Genomic DNA, 27,658 nt, shown 5'->3' on the forward strand with positions numbered 1-27,658 from the left:
AAAGGACAGCTGTTGAGCACAGCTCATAGTCATTTAAGTTATAGTTCACCAGTACGGCATGCATTATTGCTATCGCAGCGTGCAGTTCGCAAACTAATAAGCAATAAGTGTCGACCAGTTAAGAGGAGGAGAATGAGCGATCGCAAAGGAGAGGAGAAAGAGGCTTCAATATGGAAATGTGGGGATAGAGTGGGGTTCCCTTGGAGAAAGCCAAGCTTTGAATGGCGGAGAACCTTGCCTTGAGATGTGGCTTCAGGGCAGCTTGGTGCAAGCTGCCCTGAAGTCACATCTCAAGGCGAAATTTGCATACAACCTGCACCCTGAATTTGCTGTTAAATGTTTTGAATTTTCGGTGCGGCTTAGGCACACAAAAGTACGTTATTAGACACGCTGTATGGGGGGACTCTAGATTAATATCGACCACCTGGAGTTTTTTAATACACACAATGCATGGTACATGGGCATTCTTGCAGTTCGCCCGCATCAAAATGTGGCCGCCGCCGCCGGGATTTAATCCCACATCCTCGGGCTTAGCAGTGCAATGCCAAAGCTACTCTGCCACCATGGCGGGTAAAGTGTGGATTGGGTGGTTGGTTACGACACAGCAAGCCTTGGGCTTAGGTGCTTCGAAAGCGAATAGCTCTCTTTGCCTCTTCTGGCAATTTTCTTGGGTGGTTGGAGGTCTGTGATGGTCAGTGGTCGGTTGTCGGACTCGACAAGGAAAACATTTGTTCTCATTCTCTCTCGCTTTCCCTCTCCCTCTCATTTGTTTGCTCATTTTGGCTATTTGCTTTCATCAACAGTCATCGTCAGTGGTGTCTGGGCAATTTTCTTTCTTTCTTTCTTTCTTTTATGAGAACTTTTTTAAGCTCTTTCCTTAGTGAATTTATCAGATAATCTTACAGAAAAACTTATGCCAAATTTGCAAAGAAGCATGCATGTACTCTATTATTCAGAAAAGTGAACTAAATGCCGAGTGCTCTGTGGCTGAGCTTGGTTTAGCACGTATGATCCCTCTCTGTGGTAGCCATATTCCAGTGGAAGTAGAATGAAAGAATGCTTCTGTACATTGATTTGTAAACATAAACAACAATGGCTTTGGGTTAGTAATTAGGAGCTTTAGATTAGGGGATGCATGTGGCTTATGTAACTCAAGGTCTGCTTGGCTTTTGCTGGGACCCAAGCGACTGAACACAAGCTGAATGCAAGCCTCTGGCGTACCCCATTATAAAACTTTCCACCAGGTGGTTGAAGTTAGTCCTCCATTGACACCTCAACATATTGTAATTATCGGTGCTGCAAGGTGGGAAACTTGTAGAGAATGTTTTTTTCTTTTTTTGTATAGTGCATTTTCCAATGTGTTGCTTGCTGATTGTACGAAATATGTGCAGAAAAGTGGCGTTAATTCCTTTCTGGGATGTCCTGTACCCTTAGGAAGTGCATAACTATGTTTGTTCCTACCTAAGCAATTGTGAAACTGCCTGCGTCGACAAAACTTGCCGCACCATGTGTTTCAGAATTGGGGAGACCAATGGCGACCTGCTCATCTACCACGTAATCCTCACTCTGAAACCCTTCTGCCACAAGCCGTTCGAGCTCATTGTTGACTTCACGCACACCTGTGCTGACAACCGGTTCAGGGTGAGCTGGCCCCTTCTTGAAAGTTGAAGAAATATGCCTTGATAGTCTTTCAGATCATTGACAAAGCATAAGCAGAACGTGAATGTGTTAAGTGGGCCACATTTCCATAAGGTCAGCAGTTAATGTCGCTTACCAAAAGGAAGGCGATCTACATGAAATGTTGTGAACTGCGGTAAAATTAGGAGGAGACACAGAGAAGAGCATCTTGCCGTCCTTGTGTTGCCTGTCCTTGCATGTGCGTGTTACTTTTGCAGAGCTCCAACTCTGTCAGTTAAAACGGCGCTGAAACACTTTTCTAACTAATCATGGAATAGCTTCACTGTTAAAGGATGTTGCCTCACAAATGTTATGACATGAACATTTTTCGAATCCTTCAAGTATAAGTGGAGTTTGAAGTAGTTATTTCACCGACGTGCGGCTTTCTCCATCTCCACTAGTGCGCTGAGGCCACGCTCAGCAGATGCAGCTATGTGCAACTGGCTTGTGTAGACTGGATAGGGCAAAGATGAAATACTTCTCTTGGTCTTTTTGAGACTGCAGGAATGCGTATTTTTTAATTAACTCATAATTGGCAATTAAAGTATTACTGAGAATGTTCTCGCGATAAGGAAATCAGCCAATAACTGTTGGTGGGCTTGGCTGCTTGCGATGTAGCTGTATTACGTCATTGCGAACGAAAGAGCGAGCGATCTTGTACCGGTTTTTGACATGAGATTATAATTTCCCTGCTACATGCAGCGCAATTATATTTGGCTCACACGTTCACACGTCTACGGATCGGCAACATTTTCTTATTATGTTCAAAAAGTGTTGCAGGGTCCCTTTAAGAATGTGCTATACCATAGGGATGTTTACCTCCTTTCTGCACTTAATTGGAAGGCAGAGTTCTGCTTTCTTCCAGTCTTCCTCTGACTGTAGTGGTGGATGCCACACTCCTATATTTCTTTGCTCATAGTTGGCTCACTTGGCTGTTATTGAGTGTCAGGAGAACTTGTTTCTGTGCACAATCATTGCTACAACCCAGCTTCTCGTTAGTAATGGCAACAGACAGTCGGTAAATGTTCAGCAGTCCATGGTTGAGGCTGCTCACTTGGCCAATTTGGTTTGTTGACCACCTTTGCCTTTTGACTGCTCCCCCATTCCGCAGACGGAGTTCCTGCAAAAGTGGTTTGTGGTGCTGCCAGAGGTGGCATACGAGAAAGTTCAGGCAGCCTACGTGTACAACTGCAACTCGTGGGTGCGCGAGTACACCAAGTACCACGACCGCATCCTGGCACCGCTCAAGGGCAACCGCAAGCTGGTGTTCATGGACACCCCGCAGCGGCTGCACGAGTACATTGAACCCGACCAGCAGCGCCTGCCGGGTGCCACCCTCGCCTTGGACGAGGACCTCAAGGTGTTCAACAATGCCCTCAAGCTCTCCCACAAGGACACGAAGGTTGCCATCAAGGTCAGTGCTCGCAGGCATTCGCTTTTTGACCGGATTGGGAGAGTGCGTCCCCCTGCAGGGAGGATGTTCTGACAGCATCGGTGACAGTTGGTGTGGTAGCACCACCTGTGACACATCCCGTCAGAGCGTGTCACATTTCCATCATAACCTCTGAAAAGTTAATTCCATCAGACCTTCCATCAGTCTTATCTGACTTTAACCAGACCTTCTAACAGGCAGTGTTACCACATGTAATTAAGATAGCGATTTGGGCAAGTTGGTCCAAGTTCAGTGGCGTGAATGCAGCGCAAAGCACCGAAATGCAGGAAAATAGGTGGGTTGTTAGCGTAAAGAGGTACAAACAAGAGCGCTGACTACCAACTGAATTTTATTGATCAAAGAATGTGCATATAAGCATACATGAAAGGTTTTGCACACGGTATTGCCGACATATGGCAATATTGGCAGACCCAAGAACCAGCAGCAACATTTCCAAAAAACTTGTATTGCAAAAAAAAATTATCAGTCCAAAAAATACGAAATTAAGGAGTAGGCAGGTTCAAAAGAGCAAATTATTTATAGTGTAAAATTACTGAAGGTTGTCTTACATGAGAATGTCTGACAGGCAACTTCCATCAAATCTGTCGTAATTTCTATCAGACTGCCACCAGATCTTATATAGGTGGTGCTACTCAGTGGTAGCATCATCTATCAGCATAGGTTGACATACTCATGAGTACACTGGCTTGTGCTTGCTCTGCACTCATTTTACAGGCGTGAGAGAAAGCGTTTTTTTATTCTTTTTCCAATACCTCAAAGGGCCCCGAGGGGGTCTTACATGAGGAGTGGGTGCGTACAGTCATCAATGTGTTTGAAATGAACAGGGTTCGAATGACATACAGCAGCAGCGGGAAGGCCATTCCAGTCCTTTGACATCTGAACTAAGAATGAAGCGTTAGTGAGTGACGAAGGGTGCAAGGGGATGTGAGTATGAATGGAAGGGAGCACCGGTTAACATGACTACAAACGAGTCGGTGGCAGTGAATAGACATGAGTGTGAACTTGTGTGAGGGGGCATGAGTCACGGGATCCTGTGGGAGTGTTGACAAGTGCAAGCGGGTACAAAGCCTGCGAAAATGAATGAGTAATGAGTGAATACCTACTTGGACTGCTGGCCTATGCCTAACAGACACTGTGTGTATGATGTCACTTTCCACAGAAAATAAGGGACAAGAGAAGGAGGCAAAATGCTTTTAGGGGCGAAGCACCTTAGGGTCAAGCCTTGTCCCTCATAGTCCGTAGCTCTGGTTGGCATGGAGACCGTTATGTATATATGTATACGCATATATACATATATATATATGTATATATATATGTACGCCAAGCTCCGGCTTCCGGAACCGGAAGCTGACTTCCGCTTCCGTTTCCGGTTCCGCTTCCGCTTCCGGAAGCCAGCTTCCGGCTTCTAGAGAACGCTTCCGCCGTTTTTCTCTCTCCTCCGTAGCTAGGGGCGCTGCGGTGCACAAGGGCGTTCGTTCCCGACGCGCGCTCTCTTTCTCTCTCGTCCGTAGCTGTGGTTTCCCCGAATGATCCCCCGGTGCTTCGCCCACTCATCATCATTCACTTCGTGGATATGCGGGGATTTTTTTTTCTCTTGTCCTTCATTTTCTGCATCAAGTCGCATCATGCAACCATAGCAACTCCGTCAACTTTCAAACTTGGATGAAAGTGCTCACATTTGTGTGCCTCATAGTTTTTTCTTTCCTTTGAAAGCTGCTAATAAAAATGGGGAGACGTAATGTCAACTTTCAGCTCCTTTTATGCAGGCACTATGTGTTCTTTATCACCTGATCTCTAAGGCCACTCCAACACCAAAACTCATAGCAATGATCGGTGGAGCATGGCGGGCATTATTTCATGCAAGAACAGCAGCACAGTTTCAAGTACAATAGGAATGATGAGTAGGTGGGGCACGCAATAAGGTCGTAGAAGGGCAGCATTTGAGTGCCGACAATACCACTCACACGAGATGCATTACAAAAACTTTTGTTAGAATAGAGTTGCAAGAAGATGCTTTCTAACGCTAGAGACATTCGATACCTTCCACAAAAAGAATCGCAGAGCTCCTCTAACAGAGTTGGTCTTGCAGGCAGTGTGCCACATTTATTCATGAAGGGCTCATTGCAGAGTTAGGACTTCCTAATCCACCAGTGCCCCTTCAACATGTTGCAGCAAGCACGTCATGACATGTTCGCTTGCTGCTATTTGCCCCTGCTGCGTGTGATGATGTTCCGTGCCCTCTGCATCCTGCAGGTTGGTCCGACAGCCATCCAGGTGACCTCTGCCGAGAAGACGAAGGTGCTCAGCCACTCAGTTCTTCTTAACGACGTCTACTATGCTTCCGAGATCGAGGAGGTTGGTAAACTTGTGACCAACTCATAGCAATGATGGTGCACCAACTTGTGAGTTGGTCACTTGAAAAGTGCAGTTAGTGTTCCATCGTGGTGGCAGTGAACTTTCGTTATATTGAAATAGTGTATAAGCACACTTCGTTATACAGTGAAACCTCGTTACTACGAACACCACATTAACAAACTTTTCAGATTAACATACCTTTCAGGAATCCCCTGCTGACTGCATATAGTTTCCCTGCAAAAATATTTCAGTACCACAAACTTCAGAAGTACCGAAGTTTTCAGAATAACGATCGTTATTCAGTTTTTGTTTCATGGTAACATTGCCTCAGTGCTATGAATTAATATACCTAAATCTGGAGATTCTTAGATTTCCGCGTATCTTTCGTGACAGCCAGTACAGTAGGTTAGCAGATGACAAGGCGCAGAAAGCGGACACTGCGGCACATGGGTTCTCAAAACCCAAGACGACGCCGATAAAAAAAATGCAGGAAAGGACTTTTTTTTCCTATCGAGGAGGTGACAACGCAAGCATATGCTCCGCCCAGACAAGTGTTGTCTAGCAATGGAGGTGCTTCTCTTCTTATTTTTGCATGTGCCTCTTGTTTCTTTCACGCTTCTTCCTGTGGCCGTAGCAGCTATGTGCACGGAGAAATGTAACCTTCATGCTTGCCAATCGTGCGTCATTTACACGCGACTGCACTTAGGAATCCATCGCAAGGAATGTGAATAACAAACAAACAAAAAGAAACATGGTGTTTTGGAGGTGACATGGAGCTTCTTTGTCAGTGGTTTTCTCGGTGTCAGCGCCTCTTTTGCCTGTGCCACTCTTACTATACGGTGCTTCGGTGGTGCATGTTGGCGAAATCTATGGCTAAATAGCAACAGCACAGGCCAAAAGCCTACAGCGATGTTTACGGGCATAGATCATGCGGTGACCACTGATAAATTGATGTGTGGCCTGGTTAATTTTGGGTCTTTCACTATAGCTATCTTTCAGAATAACGAACAATTTGCCATGGTTCCCTGAAGTTTGTTATATCGAGATTTCACTGTATTGTGGTTCTATGTACAGTTAAACCTGCTTATAACGAACCTCCATATAACGAATTCCTGGATATAACAAAGTTTTTCGATTCCCCGCCGTTACTCCGTAGAAGCACATGTATTTGAGACCTCTACGTAGCGAAGTGGCCACGGGAGACCCCCTCGATATAACAAATTTTCCCTCTGACCACCTAGAGATTTCGCCCCAAATTTTGTCATTTTTGCGCGAGCAGCAACCGGAAGCACCTTCTCCGCCACGATGGAATGCGAAGTGAGCGCACGTGTGCGTGCGAGCGTGTGCGAGGCGGCCCTGCATCCCTCGACCCGGCGATCTTCCCGCCGCGGGCGTGACCTTTCCCCCTCCCTTCATTCAAATCTGATCCTGCCGCTTGCTGCAGCTGGCCTAGCCCATCAAGCCGGCACTCTCTCCTTTTCCAGCTGGTACACGCTGTGGCACATGCTGGTACACGCTGTGGCACATCAGACTCGATGAGTGTGGACACGCGCTGTCAAACGCTGGCGGCGTGTGGAAGCGCCGCTGGAGAAGCGAGCGAAGTGACCTTCTTGCTGTTGTCTATCGCTTCAACGCAAACTGAGCGCCAAGAGCACACAGAAAGCTACGAACCGCCGACGCACCTACACTGCTAGACTCTGCCCCTGCACAGATCGCTTTCAAGATACGGCCTGCGCGACCGCGCGCCGCCCCGCTATCCCTCCCCCCTCGCTCCCTCGCCGGTGCCTCGAGCGCAGCGGAAGAAGGCGCGCTTCCTCCCTGCTTTTCTTGCGCGCGCGAGATTTAGACGCGGTCGTCGGCTCCCGTCGCACGTTTTCACTCGCACATACAGCATACGGCGCGCGGCTACTGCGTTATCGCCCTTGGACTTTAGGGTACGGCCACGCTAGCGGCAAAAAGACGCAGCAAAAAGACGCGTCAGAAACGCACGGCAACGCGTCATGCCGCGCGCAGCAACAGCGGCAGGAATCGGGGGTCTTGCCGCGTGCCGCGAGATGAAGAACCAATCAAGAGCGACAAGGGTGACATTACGGAGCCATCACAACTGGAACGCCGCCGGTCCGCGCCGGGTTTTCAATCGACGATCGTCGTCTCTCGCATAAAACAACGAGCGCTCGCGGTGTTGCTCGCCCGTTCGGAGAGCGCGGGAGATCTTATCGCACTGTCGCGCGGCGAGACGCGCGTGCCACAGTGGCCTCGCGGCAAGGCGCTGACGCGTGGCAACTTGCCGCTCGCTGCATGACGTGCGCGTTTTTTGTCGCTAGCGTGGCCGTACCCTTACATACGGAATATCTATGAGCCAAAACCAATTTTAGGGCCACAACGCGTCATGGACACCATCTTTATATCGCAAATACGGATCTCAAGGGCCATACTTTTGCTGGCGGAAACCGAAAATACGTCATAGTTGTCGCCCCAGGCACTTTGGGCGGCCAATGCCACCGTCAAGCCACCAAGCCAAGTGACATGAAAAGTCAAAATGGCCGCTTGGGCCGGCGCGGGGTGGCAGTTCGCGGGGTGGCAGGTGGCAGCCCCCGGGAACGTAACAGCGAGGTTCTACTGTAACACTATACGACTCTACGATGCTATCGTGACGCTCGCTCTTTGTTTCCGATGCCTCGCGCTTGTGCGAAATGACACGCGTCCACGCATCCGGTACCTGGTGTGACATTCTGAGGATGAGTGCTTCGACGAAAACGGAAAACGGGTGTGCGTTACAATTAAGGGCGCGTTAGAATCGAGTAAATACGGTAAACATTTATTTTTTAATTTTCATGCCGAACCTGCATATAACGGAATCCTCTTTAGAACGAAGTTTTTCGGGAATTGGTCAATTTCGTTTTATCCAGGTTTAACTGTACATGGTGTTCTATGGAACAGAAGTTTTAAAAAGTTTAATACGTTGTTACATTGAGAATTTTTTTATATTGAAGTTTGTTATATCGAGGTTTAGTGGTATAATGAAATTTGTATATAACGAAGCAAATTGCCAATTTTACCGGCTTCATTATATCAACATAGAACTTTGCTTTGTGAATTTGGGTCCATTGATGGACCCAAAGCTTGCATGCTTGAGGAGATCTCCCAAGCGTTGCATAATGCTATTGCGGGTACTTGCCAGTTTTGTTGTCCACCAGCAGTTGTAACGTTGCCTTGCAACTCTGGCTGATGCTGTTTCTTTGGCAGGTGTGCCTAGTGGACGACAACCAGTTCACCCTGACCATCGCCAACGAGAGTGGCCCACTGTCCTTCATCCACAACGACTGTGATAGTATCGTCCAGGCCATCATCCACATACGTACCCGCTGGGAGCTCTCGCAACCTGTGAGTACTGGCTGAACTCTTTCACTGGCATAACTAGAGTGGTGTGGTTACATGTTGGCAGCAATAATTATGGGGGTATTTTTTATGTCACAAGGCTAACATACTGAAAAATAACTTGTTAAAGGCTAGTCACCCACTGTCCAGTTCACCCTGACCATCGCCAACGAGAGTGGCCCACTGTCCTTCATCCACAACGACTGTGATAGTATCGTCCAGGCCATCATCCACATACGTACCCGCTGGGACCCACTGTCAACTCACTGTCTTGAGAGTTCATTGCCAGTGTTTATTTGTCATTCTAGAGCTTGTGGCAGTAGGTTTTGTGCAGAGTGGCTTCCAGCTAGTATAATTGCTGTTATCTTTCCTCTGCCCGATTGATAATTGGAATTGTTACCGAGTGGGCAAACTCTCCCTGCGGTTTGCAACAGGATTCAGTGACGGTGCACACCAAGATCCGACCCAAGGACGTTCCGGGCACGCTGCTCAACATGGCCCTGCTCAACCTGGGCAGTTCAGACCCCAACCTGCGGACTGCTGCATACAACCTCCTGTGTGCGCTTACAGCCACCTTCGATCTCAAGATCGAAGGACAGCTGCTGGAGACTGCTGGTACTGTTTCCTTCTCTTGCCCGAGTTCTGATTGAGACACTGTAATGTGTCGGGAAGGAAGGTGCACGTCTCTTGATAACACTTGTTTACTCAATTGATTCTATCAAAGTCGCTATGCCCTGTGTCGGTGAGTGGGCATAGCGTCATCCTCTCCTCTGGCTCGTGCAGGTCTGTGCATCCCGTCTAACAACACCATCTTCATCAAGCAGATCAGCGAGAAACTGGCGACCAATGCGTCGCACCTGACGCTGGAGTTTCTGGAAGAGTGCATCCAGGGCTTCCGGGCGTCATCTATCGAGTTGAAGCACTTGTGCCTGGAGTACATGACCCCGTGGCTGCCCAACCTGACACGTTTCTGCAAGCACTCGGACGACAGCAAGCGCCAGCGGGTGGCCACCATCTTGGACAAGCTCATTACCCTGACCATCGAGGAGGTGGAGATGTACCCTTCCATCCAGGCCAAGATCTGGGGAAAGATTGGACAGGTGTCCGACCTGCTGGACATGGTCCTCGACAGCTTCATCAAGGTGAGCATGCTGCCTGCTCCCGTTTGCTCTAAGCTGTAGACGATACGAAATGAATACCGTTGTCACGTGGCCACTTTCTTTCGCGATGGAGCCCCCTAGGGTTCGACTTTTTTAATTGCAATTAGCACTAATTGCTGCTACATGGGCCAACAACCTAGATCGAGTTGGGCGCACCAGGTTTGCACCACCTTAATGCACCCGTTGCTGCTAAGTGGGTATAAAGCACTTGACAGATCGTCCAAATCGCACCCCCAGCAATGGCTCTCTCGGGAGTAGGGGAAGCCAATTTCGAAGGCCACGTTGTTGTGAACTGCAAGCACCAGAAGCGACAGCCCGAAACACGTCAAAGTTGCCACGTTCTTGACATCGCCTATATGCAATAAAAATCATAGTGTAGAGACCAGCCTATGATCACGATTGACTGGATCTGTATTGAGCAAACTCATGATCGAAAGTGTCCATGTATCTGCACTCGATCAAGATTGAGCTCAATGCCAATCAGGCTTGGTCACTATTGAAAGTGCCCATGCTACACTGGTATAATTCAACAAGTTGTTATGGCAGATTTGAATTGTGAGAGATGCCCAAGAGAATAGGTGGTGTTTGCATCACATCTCTCATCGTAACAGAAACTAATTTCGCAGGTCATGTTTGTGCGTACTGCAAACACATAATAGCTGCCATGTTTTGAGCACTATTCAAAAGGATGAGTCAGAGTGGGTAGACACTCTCAATTGATTTGCAGTGACGTGCCATTTCCCCTGGGCAATTAGTTGGAAGAAAACTGTGCTATGCCAGACAGTGGAGTTCTACGACCGCAGGTGGTGCAAGGAAAACAATGCCCCGAGGCAAACATTTGTGGTGGTTGTACATGGTGGTGCTGTCTCTTTATATCAGTCACATTAACCGAGTGTAGAAGAGATAACAATCAGTCGGTTTTGTAGCAGAATGGTTACGAAGGGAAAGAGAACGTAACAAGGGGCTGCAGAGCAGTGTTGCCAACTAGAAATGACAAAACCCATTATTCCAGACCGCAAAAACCCTAAAACCCGCGATACGAGCACCTAACATCCGCTGAAAAACCCGATAAGTGCAGAGAACAATCAGAAACACATTCAAAACATGTTTTATTGCACCAACATAAAACAGTGTAAAAAAACTACCCTGGGCAGAAATGTTTTTTTTTTCTTTTTCGTCCATAATGGGTTAAAAAATATGGATTATCAATATCATTAAGCACTTCTTTGTGCGACTGTGAAGTGTAGGAATGTATGGTGAAACGAAACTAAAGAAAGATTCTTCCGTGAAGTGCAATCACTGGCCGGAAATCAGGTTCACAACTACCAGGTAGTGAGTAAAATTAAAGAAAAATTTTCTCTGTTTGATCTTGGTATGGTCGCAGGTCCTCTGTGTGTTTTTGTTCACTGGTATGGCGGGGTGTAGGGTCCATGGGTGCCATGCTGTCCCCGTAGATTTCCGTTGTGCCGATTTTGCGAACAATATGCTAGGGCATCGCGTGATTGAAGCACCATTTATCATTTCTTCGGAGACCAGCACGCACAGAGAGGATGGAATTGGTCATCACAGTGGACATTCTGTCGTTTAACTTAGATATAACTACACTCAGCTGGCTGAAAACATGCTCAACATCCGTATTGGACCACACAGCAGCAGTGCGGGCGAAGTGAAAATAGCCAATGGCATTTCTGGATGTATTTCACCGGTGCCATTTCACGAGTCCAAATTCCCTAAAGTGCATCTGCGAAAAGGGCGAAGAGTGAAACTGCTACGAACTGCCAAAACTGCTTGAGCTATAGTTCAGAGAAGGCATGGAGATGGGGAAAAAGAAATGCGAAACAGTTTTTGTGGATGATCATTATTATTTCCTCTTGTTTACAAAGGGGCATGGATAATCTACACGTTTGTGACATGTGAAGCACAGATTATTGTAAAAAAATCTTAAGTTTTTGTGCTACTACAAAAAAAAGCCAATTTTACATAGAGCCACTAAAATACCCGCCGCCCGCAAGCGAACAAACTTACTCGCTAGGCATTGCAGGAAACTGCTAAACTTAGCGGGAAAACCACTAAATTGGCAACACTGCTGCAGAGGGTGAGTTGGAAGCATTGAGAATATAAAGCTTGCAGGTACAGGGTCTGCATGACCGGCACCGGATGTGCCAGTCGGAGAACATCAGGATATGTCTTCGGCCTGCACTTAAGCTGATTCAACTTGAAGTTGTGGTGTTGATGTTGCAGGGCGCATTGAGAAAGAATGCCCGATGTGTGTCTTGCAGAGAAGTGTCACTGGTGGCCTAGGCTCTGCTCAAGCAGAGATCATGGCCGACACGGCTGTGGCTCTGGCTTCCTCCAATGTCCAGCTGGTAGCCATGAAAGTCATCAGCCGGCTATGCAGGGTACGTGCCTGTTGTATTCTTGTGCACCCTGTTTTTTTTTTTTTTTTAAACATGCGTAGTGGCCTATTATGAGATGTCTTGATGTACAGTGGCCCTTCATTAAAGGGGCTCTTCAACTCTTTTCAAGGTTATACTGATGGCAGTTCAGCTACTTTAATATCATGTAAAGACATTAGCTGAACGAACACGAGAAATCATCTTACGTAATTACAGTGAAATCCCAATAATTGGAAATCTCTTAATTCAAATTGACGGATAATTTGAATTGCTCTGTTGGTCCTGGCAAAGTCTTACGTATTTGCTCTTGTGAATTCGAACTCCAAAAACCATGCAATTATTACTTCGAATGAAATCTCTCACTCCCATGCACCCTTTTCGGACAAACCCGAGCCAAAGGCTAAGGTTCGATGCATTACTAGCTACCACCATACAAATGACAGGAAAAGACGCATGGTAAGCCGAGACCTAACTGGAGCAAGTAGAACAGCGCGCACCCTCCCTTTTCGTCCAGCTTAAAGCTGTTTCACATGGTGCGATTTTCACTCAGCGACACAGCGATTTCCGTCGCTTTGCGATCATCGCAGCTCTCCGCAACTGGGTTCTGCCAAGTTGGTTACACCGTTGGGAAGTTGTAGCGATCGGCGCAATTTAGGCAGGCTGACAGCAAGCGCCGTTGAAATTAGGTTTTTCTGCTGACATTTATTTTCAAACATGTTGTGCCGGTGTCTCTGCAGTTGAGCACGAAGCAATCATAAATGTAGAACACTATTTATGACCACAAAGCATACTACTTATTCTATTTTATTGCGATAGCAATTATATGGACACTTCAATGGGATTTCTGCCGTTGGCGTCGCCGTCGCCGTGAGGTTCCGTATAGATTCCAAGGGCGATAAAATCGTCGCCGCGCGCCGTATGCGCGAGTAAAAGCGCGAGCTATCACGGAGAGCCAACGCACGGCGGAAAGCAAACGCGATTGTCGCCCAAAAGGCCGTGGGGGTATGGGGGGGAGGGAGGCGGGGCGACGCTGTGCTACGGCACCAAATGCTTGCAACCCAGTGCAAGGAGAACTGGCAACGCAATCTCCCACGCGAAAGCAAAAAAAAAAAAAAAGCGGGGAGGCAGCGCGGGAGGGACGGGGGGAGCAGCTTCTACTCTGCCAACAAATACGCTTGCACTGGCTGTGGTGGCCGTCGCCCGCACCGTCTCTTTATCTCCACCACGGCCGGGCTCGACTGGCGCGCGCACTCGCTTCTTAAGAAGCGAGCGAGTGCGCGCGCCAGTCGAGCCCAGCCGTGTCTCCACACGGCTCTGACCTTTATGCGCTGTCCATTCGCCGCTCAGTTTCCGTTGAAGCGATAGACCGCACGATTCTTCGCCCGCTGCAGCGACCGCACCAGCGTTTTGACAGTCGTCTGCGGTCATTCAGTGTGATCTATTCATGTTTGCTTGTGCGCGATGACACCACGCTTGTCAATTCAGTTAGAAAGCGAATGTGTCCAAGTTTATGCGGCCGATAAAACTACTCTACTATCCCTACTCCGAATAGCTCTCTACCAATTTGCTATCGCAATTGATGCTTCGCCTTTCGGGCGAAACTGCGACATTTTTTAAAACTAAGTTACAACATTCAAGCGCATTACCGGTTTCCGTGTCATTTTATTGTAACAATAGAGGGTCACAATAGAGGACATGAATACATTGAGAGCTAGGTTCGATTTTAGGCGTCGCTCTGAGGGAAATCGCGCTTTCGCTGACGCATGTGAAAGCTGGCAGCGAAAATCACTCAGTGGCATGAGCAGCAGCAATGAATTTTTTTGCTCGAGTCGCCGCATGTGAAACAGCCTTTAGAAGGAGCAGGAAAGATGTCCCTCAGTGTGCGCTTTGCTCTTGATCATGTTACCATGCGCTTACCTAACCCCACCTCCTCCTAGCGTGTGCTTGATGTCACTACCGCATGCTCACCTATGCCGTGTGCGCTCGGTGATGTAATCTCCAACTTGGGCACGCTGGAGTACGGCACGTGTCAAGCCACCATTCTTCTCGGCAGACCCTTCTATGTTTTCCCTCGCACCTGTAGCAAATGGTGGGGCATGAGACGCAATCTTATCGCACTTGCATTTTATATGGAACCCAAGATTCTTCTGTCACATGTCGCTCGCTGATGGAAGAAAGATATAACTTTTTCAGTGCTAGCCCAGTGACGGTTTTGGTTTTGTGCGCTGTACTGTACAATTGATTGGGCACTATTTTTAAAGAGGCTCTCCTTAGTTCGAACTCAGTTTTATTCGAATAAATTTCCGGTCCCCTTGGAGTTTCGAAATTAACGAGATTTAACTGTATTAGTTATTCAGCAAAACCTAAAATACAGGTAAAAAGTTGCTGCCAATTCGAACTGTGGCTTTTTATTGCTGTTTTCACTCGTCCAACTTACTTAAGCTATCAAGGCCAACACCAAGTGCCCATTGTGCTTGAAAAGTGAATATTGCAGTCGCTGCCTTCTCCCCCTTTCCCTTTGCTCGCGCTGAATGACGGCGTTCGCCATATGCCATCACGTCATCCTCCTTGGCTCGCCCTTGCATGCTTTAACTCGCACATAAAGGGGGTCTTGAACCACCCTTCAGGCTTGGTGAAAAGACATAGCCCACGAGTAGTGGTTATGCCCTTTGTTTGTAGGGGTTAACATTGTGTCAACTTTGTAACTGTGGCTCCCTCTGCCTATCTGTGCAGGTAATAGAGAAGACATGCACGTCGCCCACGCCCACCCTGGAGCAGCACCTCATGTGGGACGACATTGCCATCCTGGCACGCTACCTGCTCATGCTGTCCTTCAACAATTCACTGGATGGTCAGTGCTCCCCTTTGACCAGTGCGTGTTACTCTTGTCACAACGCAAGTATGAACCCTTGCAGTGGCCAGCCACCTGCCATACCTGTTCCACATTGTGACGCTCCTGGTGCACACTGGGCCAGTCTCCCTGCGTGCTTCCCTCCATGGCCTGGTCATCAACATCATACACTCCCTGTGCACCTGCACCAAGCCCTCGTTCAATGGCAAGTGCATCGACCCTCGGCTGGGGCTTGCCACGGGGCATAGCGAGAGCTAAATGCATGCAGTGGGGTTCGCATTGTGTGTGTATTTGAATTGAGGTACAGTTGAACCGAAATATGATGAACCCAGATAAAGCGAATTATTTTGTATAATGAACATGCAAATCTTACTGACTGATACTCATGTAAAATAACTCCTTCATAACGAGCTGGACCTTGCTCATATCGAACTAGGGGCGTCTGCTGTCAGTGCCTTAAAGCTGCTTGCATGCTGTGTACATATTGTTCAAGTGAGTTGTCTTTATTGTTTGTTTGCCATGTTCTGTTTTTCTTTTCTTTTTTCAAGAATATGTGCATAAATGCTCGGAAGCATGCTAGAAGTGTATTGGAAGCATATTGAAGCTAGATCCTATGGAGTCAATAATACATGTTTTGCAGCATTGCTTACACGTGCTTCTGAGTGGGCAAAAAAAATGGGCATTTCCTTGCTTCCTTTCTCCACTGGTGATAACGAATCTGTGTATAACGTAGTCATTACATAAGTTGGTTTAAGTTTATTATAGGCGAGTTTGGACTATATCAAATTACTTGATTTATCGAACTACTTTTAGTGCATAAGCTTGTTTGTGATAACTGTGTTTGACTGTAGTGCATTGTTGTAATGGTCCCTGGAGCTGGATGTGTGGGTGGTGGACCTTCGTGGTAGAGGCCCACTTCTAGAGCTCGCACGCTCAGGTGACCTGTATGAAACCCACTCATACGGTAACTCAAGCCGAAGGCAAGCTTGACACACTTGCCAGATTTTCTTTTCTTGAAACCTGCAATGCGTGTATCACATTTCTTCCACAACAATGCCCGAAGAGATTCATTGAAACATCTATTTTCTAAAGAAGGCATGTTTCAATTTTAATGTTCCTGCTGGAAGCAACTGGAGGTAGTGTAGGCAGGTGCTATGTCAGGCATTTTTGTTGCTTTTCGTTGTTCCTTTAGGCAACCGAGTAATTGTGCATTTTACTTGTCCAAAAGCTGAGCTTTGACCCGAAGTGCTTACCTCTCGCACAGTGCTGGGTAAGAGACAAACATTGCCATATCACAGCACCTGTGATATGGCATGCAGGCCTCACATGTGGCCTACTTAAAACCCTGCTACACTCAGACGATGTTCTTGCAAAGGCCTTTCTAGCTCATGAACCTGTGAACCCCTTTCCCTGGTTCCTGCAGACACGCAGCGCGTCCTCAGGCTAAGCTTGGATGAGTTCTCGCTGCCCAAGTTCTACCACCTGTTCGGCATTGGCAAGGTGAAGTCGACGGCAGTGACGGCCTTCCGGTCCAACTGCCGACACGGACTGCTGGACCGGTCCTTCGCCTGCGCCACAGCCGACCAGGAGCGCATGCCGCTCGCTTACCTCGAGATCATCACTGACGCCCTCCTTGAGATCATGGAGGTGAGTGTTTGGAACTTTGGCGGTGGGAGCAACAGCTGTCAAGCCTAATGCCATGAAGTTGTAATGGATGGTTAGGTCAAACTGGTTATTGTTGATTTGCTGATGTTACTGATGTACTGACTGCTCCAGAAATTAAGGCAGTGGCTCAGGGGCACCAATCCACACTGTGCCTTATTCACACAATGACAAGTTTCAAGGCTGATGAGTCTTCTTCAAAAGAGCTATGAAGTTCTTCACATAACCTGTGTGGAAATTTACTGCAGAAACCCTTTCCCTTTTGTTTTATGCGCATACTTTCTTCATGTTAGAGAACATGTTCAATACTGAGCATGGACCGTGCGCAAATCTCCATGTCACATTGTGTGCTCACTTCAACTTCGTGTTCTTGATAATCCAGAGCATCTCGCCTCCATCTCACTGACTACTGACGCTGCACTTGTTGTGCTTTATCTTGCCTCCTGCAGTGATCCAAAGCCAAATTTGGTCCCTATTCACTGCATGCTGCTTTTCTGTTTGCTCTATGTGGTACTATTCAACTCGAATTTTGCACAGGTGTACTCACTAACCCACTGCATGCGCCAGTTGGGAGGTGTGTACAGTCTAGCATTATAGCTGATGAGGAAAATTAGTGCAGCAAAAAAAAACAATGCACACAGAAAGGGAAGACAGACAAGCGCTTCACAATGTTAGACCAACTAGCCCAACAATTAATTCTTCAGTAGTAGAGGCAGTGCACCTGGAGACGTGACTAAACTGATAACGCAGCTGCTTGCGAAATGCGGCTTCTAACACCTGTTGAGCACGAGGTCGCGGGATCGAATCCAGGCCACGGCAGCCGCATTTCGATGGGGGCGAAATGCAGGAAACACCCGTGTACTTAGATTTAGGTGCACGGTAAAGAACCCCAGGTGGTCCAAATTAACCCGGTGTCCCCCACTACGGTGTGCCTCATAATCAGATGGTGGTTTCGGCACGTAAAACCCAATAATCTAATTCTAATACCTGTCACCTTTTCAGTGAGTGCTAAGCCTAATTGTATTTTCTAGGCTTGTGCAAATATCATTTTTCTTTTTGTTCGAAGCGAAGTCGAAGCGAATAATAATTAGTGTAGAATGATGTCGAAGTGAATGCAGTACAATTTGGTTCATGTGTTTTGGGGCAATACGTGAGAAGAAACATACTAACCAAGAGAACTAAACAATCGGAAGTCACTAAAAAAAATAAACAGACTCAACTGTAGTTGACATCTTTGTAATGTGAAGTGTTGCACGAATCGTTGCAGTATGAGATGCGGACGCGAGCCAAGCTGTTGGGGTTCGAGCAGCCCAGAGAGAAGTGTTATCGTTTTTATGACTTCAGCAAGCTTACGTTTGCGCTCCTCGAATTCAGCCTTGGTCAGCAGCTTCTTTGAGCGGGGCATTTTGGTTGGGAAGTTTTGAGGTGCCCACTCAGCGCGAATTGTTGCAGCACAAGATGCGGGCGTGCGTCAAGCTGGTCAAGCGACTTGAGACGTACGTTGTCGTTTTTCTGTTGCATAGTGTTATAAGACTTTGACGGGAAAGATAAACGAAATCGAGTTGGTGGGCAACACTGGAATATTATGCCTACGATGCCGCCAGAGCCATAAATGACGCTCCCCTTGCGCCGCCTGCAACAGGGAACAGCGGTGTGTTTGGGTTGTCGCCTATTAAAGGCGAGCAGTACTCTCCCTGTGGCACTACGGCCCACGTGCTGTGAAACAGATAAGTGAAGATTCTTATGGCAATAGGGTTAGTGGTGATTGCTGTGAATGCAGTGTGGTGACGACCCGGGAGGAGATGTGCTGGCACCGGAATAAGAAACCCGGTGTGCACCAGTGTTTTCACTTGAGGCGGGCGTGGGAGTATTGCGGGGAAGCTGCTGCGGTGGGCAGCTACTGTTTTCGAACGTGTGCGCTCCTCGTGCCTTTTCTTGTTTACATGGGATCTAGCAGCAGTTTGGCGATCTACTGAGTGTTAGTGCCAAAAGATTAACATCAGTCGTACAGCTCTCGGGAAGCCGTACGACCACTGCAAATAATATGTTTGAATAATCGAGCAGGCGCATGAATCAGGCAAGTATTGACCCTTTTCGCGGAGCAGTTTGTTTTAGAGAAACGAGATGGCGCTCACGGCGGCGCGCCATATCTCTCCTCAGCATGGCTCCTCAGCGACCGCGCACGAATGCGAAACCATTACCGCTTCCTTGCTTCTGTGCGATCAGCTGTCGGAAATGCAACTGAGTTTTCGCTAACACACTGTGCTCCAATCATGCTAGATTGGATCATGTGGATTGAAGACGTGTGCAGTAGTTGGCTGCAAAAATAGTGACTGGCATGTTAAGGAATAGAATTAATCTGTGTGGCCAAGTTCGCAGACCGCTGCTGCAACTGTCCGAAAGTGTTACCGGCAGTTCGTGATGTACGGCTTTCCTCGGGGATACAGAAATTTGCTCATCCGCCAGCCTTGTATCGCTAACCTTCAAAGAAAGGGCTTCATCCCCAGAACGTCGGCAAGAGTGAGTACCACTCGTTAAACAATGACAAAGGGAGTAGCGCCGCTTCCTGTCATAGTAAGTTTCGCGCACGTTATCTATACACATCTGTCCCAAATGGCAAGAAAACTTACGCCCACTCTATCGCCGACGTATCAAGAATAAGTGAATGGGCGCACACTTGAATATATGCGGCACAATAAAGGACGGACTACACCTATGGCGCATGAATGGTCGAAGCTGAATGTTTCGTGACGGTCCACAAGAGCAAGCGAGTTACCAGCTGTAATATATATATTTGCTACAAGGTATTACAATGTACAAAACAGCTACGTTTCAAGCATTGTGCGCAGCAAGAACAAATCTATCGGAATTGAGCACACCCGCGAGCGATTAGGCAGAAAATAATGAGATAGTGGCCGCACCGAGGAACTTCACTGAGTCAAAAACTGACAAGCGACAGCTTCAAAATATTTGCCGAATAAAGAACAAAGAGCAAAACACACTAATCCTGACTGAATTCATAATCGGAAAGCTGGGATAGCTTGGAATACATATTTAGCCCCGCTTTTAGAACAAGCACCATATACGCTGCTTGCACCGTTTGGACATAGCTTAATCAGCTCTGAAAGCGCTTTTGCATGTTCTCTGAAGCTGTCATCAAAGCTTCGTGTCGTCCACTTAGTCACTGTCTAACGATATCTCTGAAAACAGAGGTTTTCTAAGCCACGCCGGCGTCATACACTTCCATTGTAAACAAGGAGGCAACGGAGGCAGTTGAGGCAAGCAATGGACGCGTCACCACGTGATCAAGCATGGCAGCGCCCACGGGATTGCCGCGAAAAGGGTCAATAGATGAAATTGCCTTTGCCTTGTCTAGGCTTTGAGCTATGCGATGCAACTTGCTCACCAAAGCCGTAGCTGTTGATTATGTTTTTCATATTTTTGCATCTACAGCAAGCGCCAAGAATTTTATCAGTTCGACAGTAAAGTCTTGGTGCAGGTTATGCGCAAATTTTGACTTGAGGTGTGGCCTCACAGTAGTGCGAATTTCGCTTCGAGGCATGGCTTCACAGCAGTGCGGGCCGTCCTACTGTGAAACCACCTTAGGGCAGAGCGCTCAGAGAGGTGGGGCACAGAGCTACTGACCGAAGATACGACGTGGGCGATTCGTACATCGTTGAATGGAGCCTGTCTTTACAAAAATTCAGACGTCAGTGCAGTTCAGGCATCCGCGGGCTATACGCGCAGATTTCTTTTTTCTTTCCGGAGTGTTGTAATTGGGGTTGGCGGCCTTTATGAGGAAACGTATGTACAGTCAAATCTCGTTAATTTGAACACGCTTAATTCGAAATGGTTTATTCGAACTGACGCTGTGGTCTCGTCAAAGTTATGTGTATTTCAATGGGCGAAAACGCTCGGTAATTTGAACGCGAAAGCATTTGCGACGGTTAATTCGAACATACCGCGGACCGACAATACTCTCAGCAGCGCGCCAAACAACGCGGCGGCGCCTCCGACTGGCATTGCTCCGACACCGCCATAGAGTAAAAGCTTAGGAGAGACCCCTTAATGCAGCGGCGGAGGCCCAGTCCGGCCAACGAAACTGCCCACGCCGGCAAACGCTCGCATCCCGATAACCACAGAAAACGAAACTTCAGGGGGCGGGCTAATCTGCACCGGGCCCGGCTGTACAGGAGGCAGGCGTGCACAGAGGTAGTCGAAGGTAAGGGAGCTGCGAGGGAGTTGAGAAAGAAGGCGAGGGGAGCCACCGAAGCGCCGGAGTTGCTGAGGCCAAATTCGCTTCCCTGCCGCTCTCCTCCCTCACCTTCGACGGCCGTCCGCTCCCTGAAGTTTCGTTTCTGTTATCGGGAACCGAGCGTTGGCCGGCGTGGGCTGTTGCGCTCGCTGTGCGCTTGCGCGCCGCGATATTTCACGACTCGCACCGTTCGTGCATCCAGCTATGGTGCTCGAATACTTCAAAAATACGTTCTTCCTTTAATTCGAACTTCTTTTAATTCAAACGAATTTTCGGGCCCCTTGGAGTTCGAATTATCAAGATTCGGACTGTATATTCGTTCATTTCTAATACTTCGAAAACATCGAATAGTGAAATTCGAGCCAAAGTGAATATCGAATTGCATAATGTTCAATCGAAATGTTTGAAAATATAGAATATTCGCTCATGCCTAGTATTTTCACAGCAGCAACAACTACTATACCAGTACTACTTCGGAACCGAACTTTGGATCAATGTGGGACACTCACTACTACTACTACTACTACTACTACTACTACTACTACTACTACTACTACTACTACTACTACTACTACTACTACTACTACTACTACCACTACTGCTGCTGCTACTTCTACTGATGTCTAAATAGGCTGCTGCGTTGTTCTTGGCTTTCGTGACTGTCCTAATTGCCTCGATCGTGTTACAGGCGTGCATGAAGAACCTTCCCAGCTGCGACTGGCTCACCCAGTGGACGGCACTGGCGAAGAGCTTTGCCTTCCGCTACAACCCAGCCCTGCAGCCGCGGGCTCTCATTGTGTTTGGCTGCATCAGCAAAGGGGTGACGGACCAGGAGGCCAAGCAGCTTGCTGCGCGTCCTTGTCAAGGCACTCGAGGCCTTCCAGGTAAACGCCTCCCCCACTGTAGTGCTTGACTAGTTGCTACAACATCTTGGAGAAGGCTGATTGGTTAGTCTCCAGTATAAGCTGCAACAACATGACTAATGGTACATTTGACTGGTTCCTACTGCGTTCCAGCTCGATTTGCAGCGATGCGGATCTCTCTCGAGATTGCAAACAGAGAAAGCCTGCCCCAGCTACACATTCAGCTGCTCCTAGAGCAATCGGAGTAGCCACGTCATGGGGTTTTTGTTGGATCTCGGCAGCGTCCTTCAATCTCGGTTATGCTCCCAGCTCAGAGATGAGAGCGCCTATGAGCATTCTGAGCTGGAGTGTGGCACTCTAAATTAACTAGGCAAAGGATGTGTTTCAAGCACTCAAGTTCGACCAGTTTTATGTAAATTGTATTGCAAGAGCACTTTGGAGCACTCGAAGGTTACTAGTCGAATGTGCCCTAAGTGAATGTAAGGAAGAAAACACAAAGCACAAAGCAACGGCTTGTCCTGTGGTGCATTTCCTTCTTGTTTATGTTTTGTTACACTGTTTCTGCTTGTGCTGACTGGCCCTCACTCGCTGTTTGTGCGTGTGTGTTCTGGAGCGGCTGTGTGTAGCCCACAGACTACTGAAAAACTTTGTCATTGTAGTTGCATCTGTGTGTGCGTGTTCTTCTATTTTTGTACCCTTTCATTCTTCCTTCTTTCCCTCACCTCTCCTCTAGCCACTGCTCAGATGTCAAGCTCAAGGTCACACAGTGAGCGAGAACAGTGAGGGAAAGTGAGGGGCTCAATTGTTTGTTAGTTTTTGTTAGTTACATCCAGACAAAGGCAACAGACAGTGAAGCCAGAGAAAGTAAGTACAGGAGAAATTGTATGTTCCCTATTTTAATTTCCCCTGAGCTTTCCCTGGCATTATTGTCTGCTGCCTTCACTGTGGTTGGAAATATCAAGCTTGGACAATTACAGCTGGTCAGCAGTCCTTTCTTTCCTCTTTCTCCCCCCCCCCCCCCTTACACACACACACGCACAGACACTCCTCTTGCTTTGCCTTTAAGGTGCAGTGAAAAGAGCGAAGATTAAACAATCATTCTGAGCAGTCTAAACTATGTTCTGTGGGGAGCACATGCGCCAGTCTTCTCCTGCGTACGCTTGTCGTCGTGTGCGCACGTTGCGCACGCAGCGGGAGCCGGGCAGACACGAGAGAGAAGCACTTTGCTCTCTCCCGGTTCTCGCTCGCCTCTCGCGACATGCGTACCCTCGCGGGAAGAGGGAAGGTATCCGATGGGCGAGGAGGACATTCTCCTCGCGAAAAGGTAAAAAGGCATAAAAGAGTGTGACGGGGAGAGACCCGCTTCTCAGGCTTCCCTACCTTTACCTGCCTGAACGGATTTTACCTGCTGTAACCCGTGAGTGACCTCGCTTGCGTGACTATCACATGCAACAAGGCAAGCCTATTTATTTCTTAATACAGAGTGGACTTCCCTCTGCAAGTGTGCCTTATTGCCCGCAGCAATAAACGTTGAGTTGACTCGCTCGTTGCCTTATTCACCCGAACCCTGCGTAGCTGCGATTGCACGTGCTATGGGTTGGGGAGTACCCCCACAGTTATCACTTTGTGCAAGATGAACATACAGTCGAAATCCATCATAGCAATATCTCGTAACGCCGAAAAATTTTCGCATCCCCAGCAAACGCCCATAGGATTCAATGCATTTTGTATCTCTCAACAATGAAATGTTGCTGGACTGTGATCCTGCATCAACGAAATTTGCTGGAACGTTACCCCACTTATAAACTACTCGTGCAAGGCTAGCAGACTTCAAAAAGTACGCAAGTGCCTTTGCTTGGCACTTAAATTGCGTAAAATACCACTGCATTACGCGTAGGTGGGCTCCACCATTTTTGTTTACAAAAGCAACCAAGCACCTGAAGCGATCAATCATGTGCGCCGGAAACATGTCATGGCCGCCATCTTGTTTGTTAACCTGTTTCCAGAAGCATGACTGCATTTCTATACCGACATGTGATAATGGTTTTTTCATACCTAGCGCAGTGCGTAATCTGTGGCTTTTTGATAAAAATGCAGCAGAAAAATAGAAATACACATCTCACCGACGTGGACTGTTTTATGGCGTTTGAGATGGTGGCCGCAGCGTGAGCTGCCATGCACATCCGGCTGTGATTGAGCGATCGTCCGAGAATATGTGTTCCTTTCTTCAAGAATGTTGATTTCCATGCCAACCAACAGGCATAGTGTGTGGATTCAGCGTCGCCAGACGTAGATTTAGGCGAAGGAGCCATAGTCTTGGTCAATCGCTTTCAGGGATGCGAGATACGGTCACTCTCGCGCTCAGCATCAGACATGTCGGCGTCTACGGGTGACAGCGTGGGCTGTTGCGTGCATCGAGCACTGTGGCTCTGCATCCGGTGCCCAGTTACGCGAAATCACGCCAAAGTGATAATGCTCGATAACTCGATTGCACATTCTTCTCTTTTCTTCTGTTTTCATTGTCATAAACATAAAGGCGGTCTAGTTTTGCTTGTGGTTCTAGTTGTAGGCCCTAGTCATTCGCAGCACCTCTATCTGTATTGGTAGCCATGTTAGCCAGGCAACTGCTGCACCTTCCATCTTCTAATGCGCAACATCTTGTAATGCCGCATTCACAGCTATTGCCTGCCACACCTATTGCGATAAGCGTCTTCATTTCTCTGTTTTAAAACGTGTGAGGCGTAGTGTGTAGTTCCGTTAGTAGCGTAGTCACTGCTACAGTTCAGCACGACACATTTCTGCAACATTTAGGATTATTACATGGCACGGGCGGAAAGCATCCGCCACGGTAGCGACATGGAAAGCGTGCCCACACGCTTTGAGAAACTGGTGCCGCCGATGCAGTGCGGGAGCCCACTAGAACAAGAGAGACAGAAATCCTGCTGACTGCGAAGAAAGCCATGACAGTTTGCTCATCGGAGCACATTGCGCCCAAACTAATCTGGGCTTTGTCTCCCAAAGTCATCTATCTACACACGCATGCACAACGAAAGCGAACGAGTCAGTTCGTGGGGCCTGCAGGTGTCTGCTCAGGGATACTGTTGGTAGCTCATTCCAGGGGCAGCGCACCATGTAATTTGTGAAAAACTAAACAATTGCTGCTGCTAAAATGTTCATCGTTTCTGTTTTTTGACATTACAAAATGTGGGATAATATCGCAATTATTGCATATTGCACCCGTGGAAGAGCATGTAAATGATGGGATGCGCCTTCCACGTCATCTATCATGCTGCGATGAACACTGTATGTCCTCCTCTCCAAACCGTGACCCTATTGCGCCACAGGCGCACACTGTCTCAGTCGGACAGATTCCCCTCCTAAAGTACTTCTTTCTCCATGGTTTGAACTCTTGTTTTATTCAAATAAATTTCCAGTCCCATTGGGAGTTCAAATTATCGAGATTCTACTGTACTTCAGAAGGGTGGTCAACTAGGCCAGTTTGTAAGATGTTTGTGATATTAAAGCGTAAACAAAGACAAACTGAGATTAAACGCTTGTCCTGTGTCTGTCTCCTCCTGTCTTTGTTTGCACTCCAGTACCACAAATAGCTGTTACTTCACTTATCCGACCACGACGTTCGTGTGCTTGCCTAACTGCTAAAACACGAGTGTGCGTGCACTGCCATTGTGACGTGGGTGACTCCCTGGCCCGTACCTGTGCAGGACCTGCAGCTGATCGACGCCATCATCATGGGCCTGACGCGGCTGCAGCCCCTGCTGCGGCCGGAGTCCCCCATCCACAGGGCCCTCTTTTGGGTGGCCATCTCGGTGCTCCAGCTGGACGAGATGGCCCTGTACGCCTCTGGGCTGGCCCTGCTCGAGCAGAACCTGCACACACTTGACTCGCAGGGCATGTTTGACACACCACCCGTGAGTAGCGCTTCCAAGGGGGCTTGCCATCTGTTGTTTGACAGTATCTGCCAAAACAGTTCTGTTTCGAATTCGTTGGGAATAAATATTTGCGACGGCGTGAAAAGTGTTCGCATACCCGTCAGGAGAAGCGCACTTGCTGGGGGTGCAACGCGGTGCAGCGTTCGATATATCGAATGTGGCGGTGAATGGGAATTCTGTACAGGCGTAGTACATCACTCTGTAATTTTGCATGGCATTTCCAAGGGGATGTTACAACTGTTCGATATACACAATAATTCAATATACGTGAGTTTTATATATCCGAGATTGACTGTAGTTCAGTATTCACACACCCCTGTTTATTGGAGCCTACAGTTCAATCAAACCACAAATACCTAGGTATTTATGAAATACTGATGCACAGTGCAGAGCACTGGGCATCAGGAGGCATTGTTTCAACAAAGGCCTTCGTTAGTTGCTGCCCTGTTAAAGACAAGTCCCCTTGTCGAAATATTGTCTCCAGAGAACTGTTCAAATACTGTCGATTACTTCAAGCCTGCATTTTCATGTGACTATGCGTTGTTCGGATCTCCAGAGAGTGCCACTTATGCGACTAGTTTGTTCAGGCTTCATCGCTGTCTCAAGCTCTCCGCGCTCTTTGTGTGTTTGCAGAACACCCTGCGGAACATCATGATGAGCACCCGGGAGCCCCTGGAGTGGCACTTCAAGCAGCTCGACCACTCCGTTGGGCTCAGCTTCAACTCCAACTTCCACTTTGCACTCGTCGGACACTTGCTCAAGGGTGAGCGTGGCAGTGCTTGCCGAGCAGTTTCTGCGATGCAGTGCTTCTGATTCTTGTTGGGCTACCTTCTCTCGTTCTTGCCAAGTGCTCGTGACAGGCATGATTCCTTTCGGACCTGCTGAAGCCGACCGTGGGGACTGTTTCAGTTTGGGAAAGCTTTGTCGAATCTACATTTTGTTGTTTCAGGGCTACCCAATCAACCTGCAACGTTTGTTGCAAGAGTGTAGGACAATCTCGGTCAGCCTTTGCCTCCAATGACTGCGACCTAGTGTAGCAGGACTACACACGATCACTGGGCACTGTTCTTTGGCTTAGTGTCGAAACATAACTGAACCGCACTGAACAGTCTGGTTAGGCACAACAGAGTTGCGTTCCAGTGCCAAGATTTCTGCCATCAGCAGCAAATGCAATCAAGAAACCTTGTCCGAATAAACTATTGTCAGTCATTGTGTCCTCAAGCAACTGAGCTCTTTTACTCCACTTGGGATGCAGGTGGTTGTGACAGGAGGCAATTTCAGTCAAAATTATTGATTACTCTGAATTATGCAAGTTTAGATTATTGGAATTACTACACTCTATTTGAGCGACATTATTTTGTGTGTTCTTGTGCACACATACATTTTGATTTCTTCTGTTCTTCTCTTTTTAGTTAGCTTTTTGTTCTACTTGTCTGATGAAGTGGTCAGAAGTAGCTATCGGCACTCTAGGCTTAAGTCTGTTTTTTTATTATGTTACGTCTCTTATTAGACAAAAAGGAAGACATTATGTGAAACTGCTCATGCACCCTTTTTTTTTTTTTTTGGCATGGGGCCTAGTGCACTTTCTACAGTGAAGCCCCACTAATTTGACCCTGCTTAATTTTGAAAATTGGTTAATTAAGAATTACCGTGTGATG

General features: G+C 47.7%; 1 protein-coding gene across 1 annotated transcript in view; it reads left to right on the plus strand.

The window, feature by feature from the left end:
- LOC119445586 (neurofibromin-like) overlaps positions 1-27,658 on the plus strand; it is a 121,314-nt gene that overhangs the window by 62,190 nt on the left and 31,466 nt on the right. The window contains 14 exon segments of the mRNA XM_049663438.1: positions 1,518-1,641; positions 2,789-3,091; positions 5,384-5,485; positions 8,732-8,869; positions 9,298-9,478; positions 9,647-10,005; positions 12,303-12,422; positions 15,153-15,270; positions 15,335-15,475; positions 16,694-16,917; positions 21,876-22,031; positions 22,033-22,071; positions 25,773-25,979; positions 26,634-26,763. Coding sequence (XP_049519395.1) covers positions 1,518-1,641; positions 2,789-3,091; positions 5,384-5,485; positions 8,732-8,869; positions 9,298-9,478; positions 9,647-10,005; positions 12,303-12,422; positions 15,153-15,270; positions 15,335-15,475; positions 16,694-16,917; positions 21,876-22,031; positions 22,033-22,071; positions 25,773-25,979; positions 26,634-26,763 — 2,342 coding nt within the window.

This window comes from Dermacentor silvarum, chromosome 3, assembly GCF_013339745.2.
Source record: "Dermacentor silvarum isolate Dsil-2018 chromosome 3, BIME_Dsil_1.4, whole genome shotgun sequence".
Taxonomy (NCBI): domain Eukaryota; kingdom Metazoa; phylum Arthropoda; class Arachnida; order Ixodida; family Ixodidae; genus Dermacentor; species Dermacentor silvarum.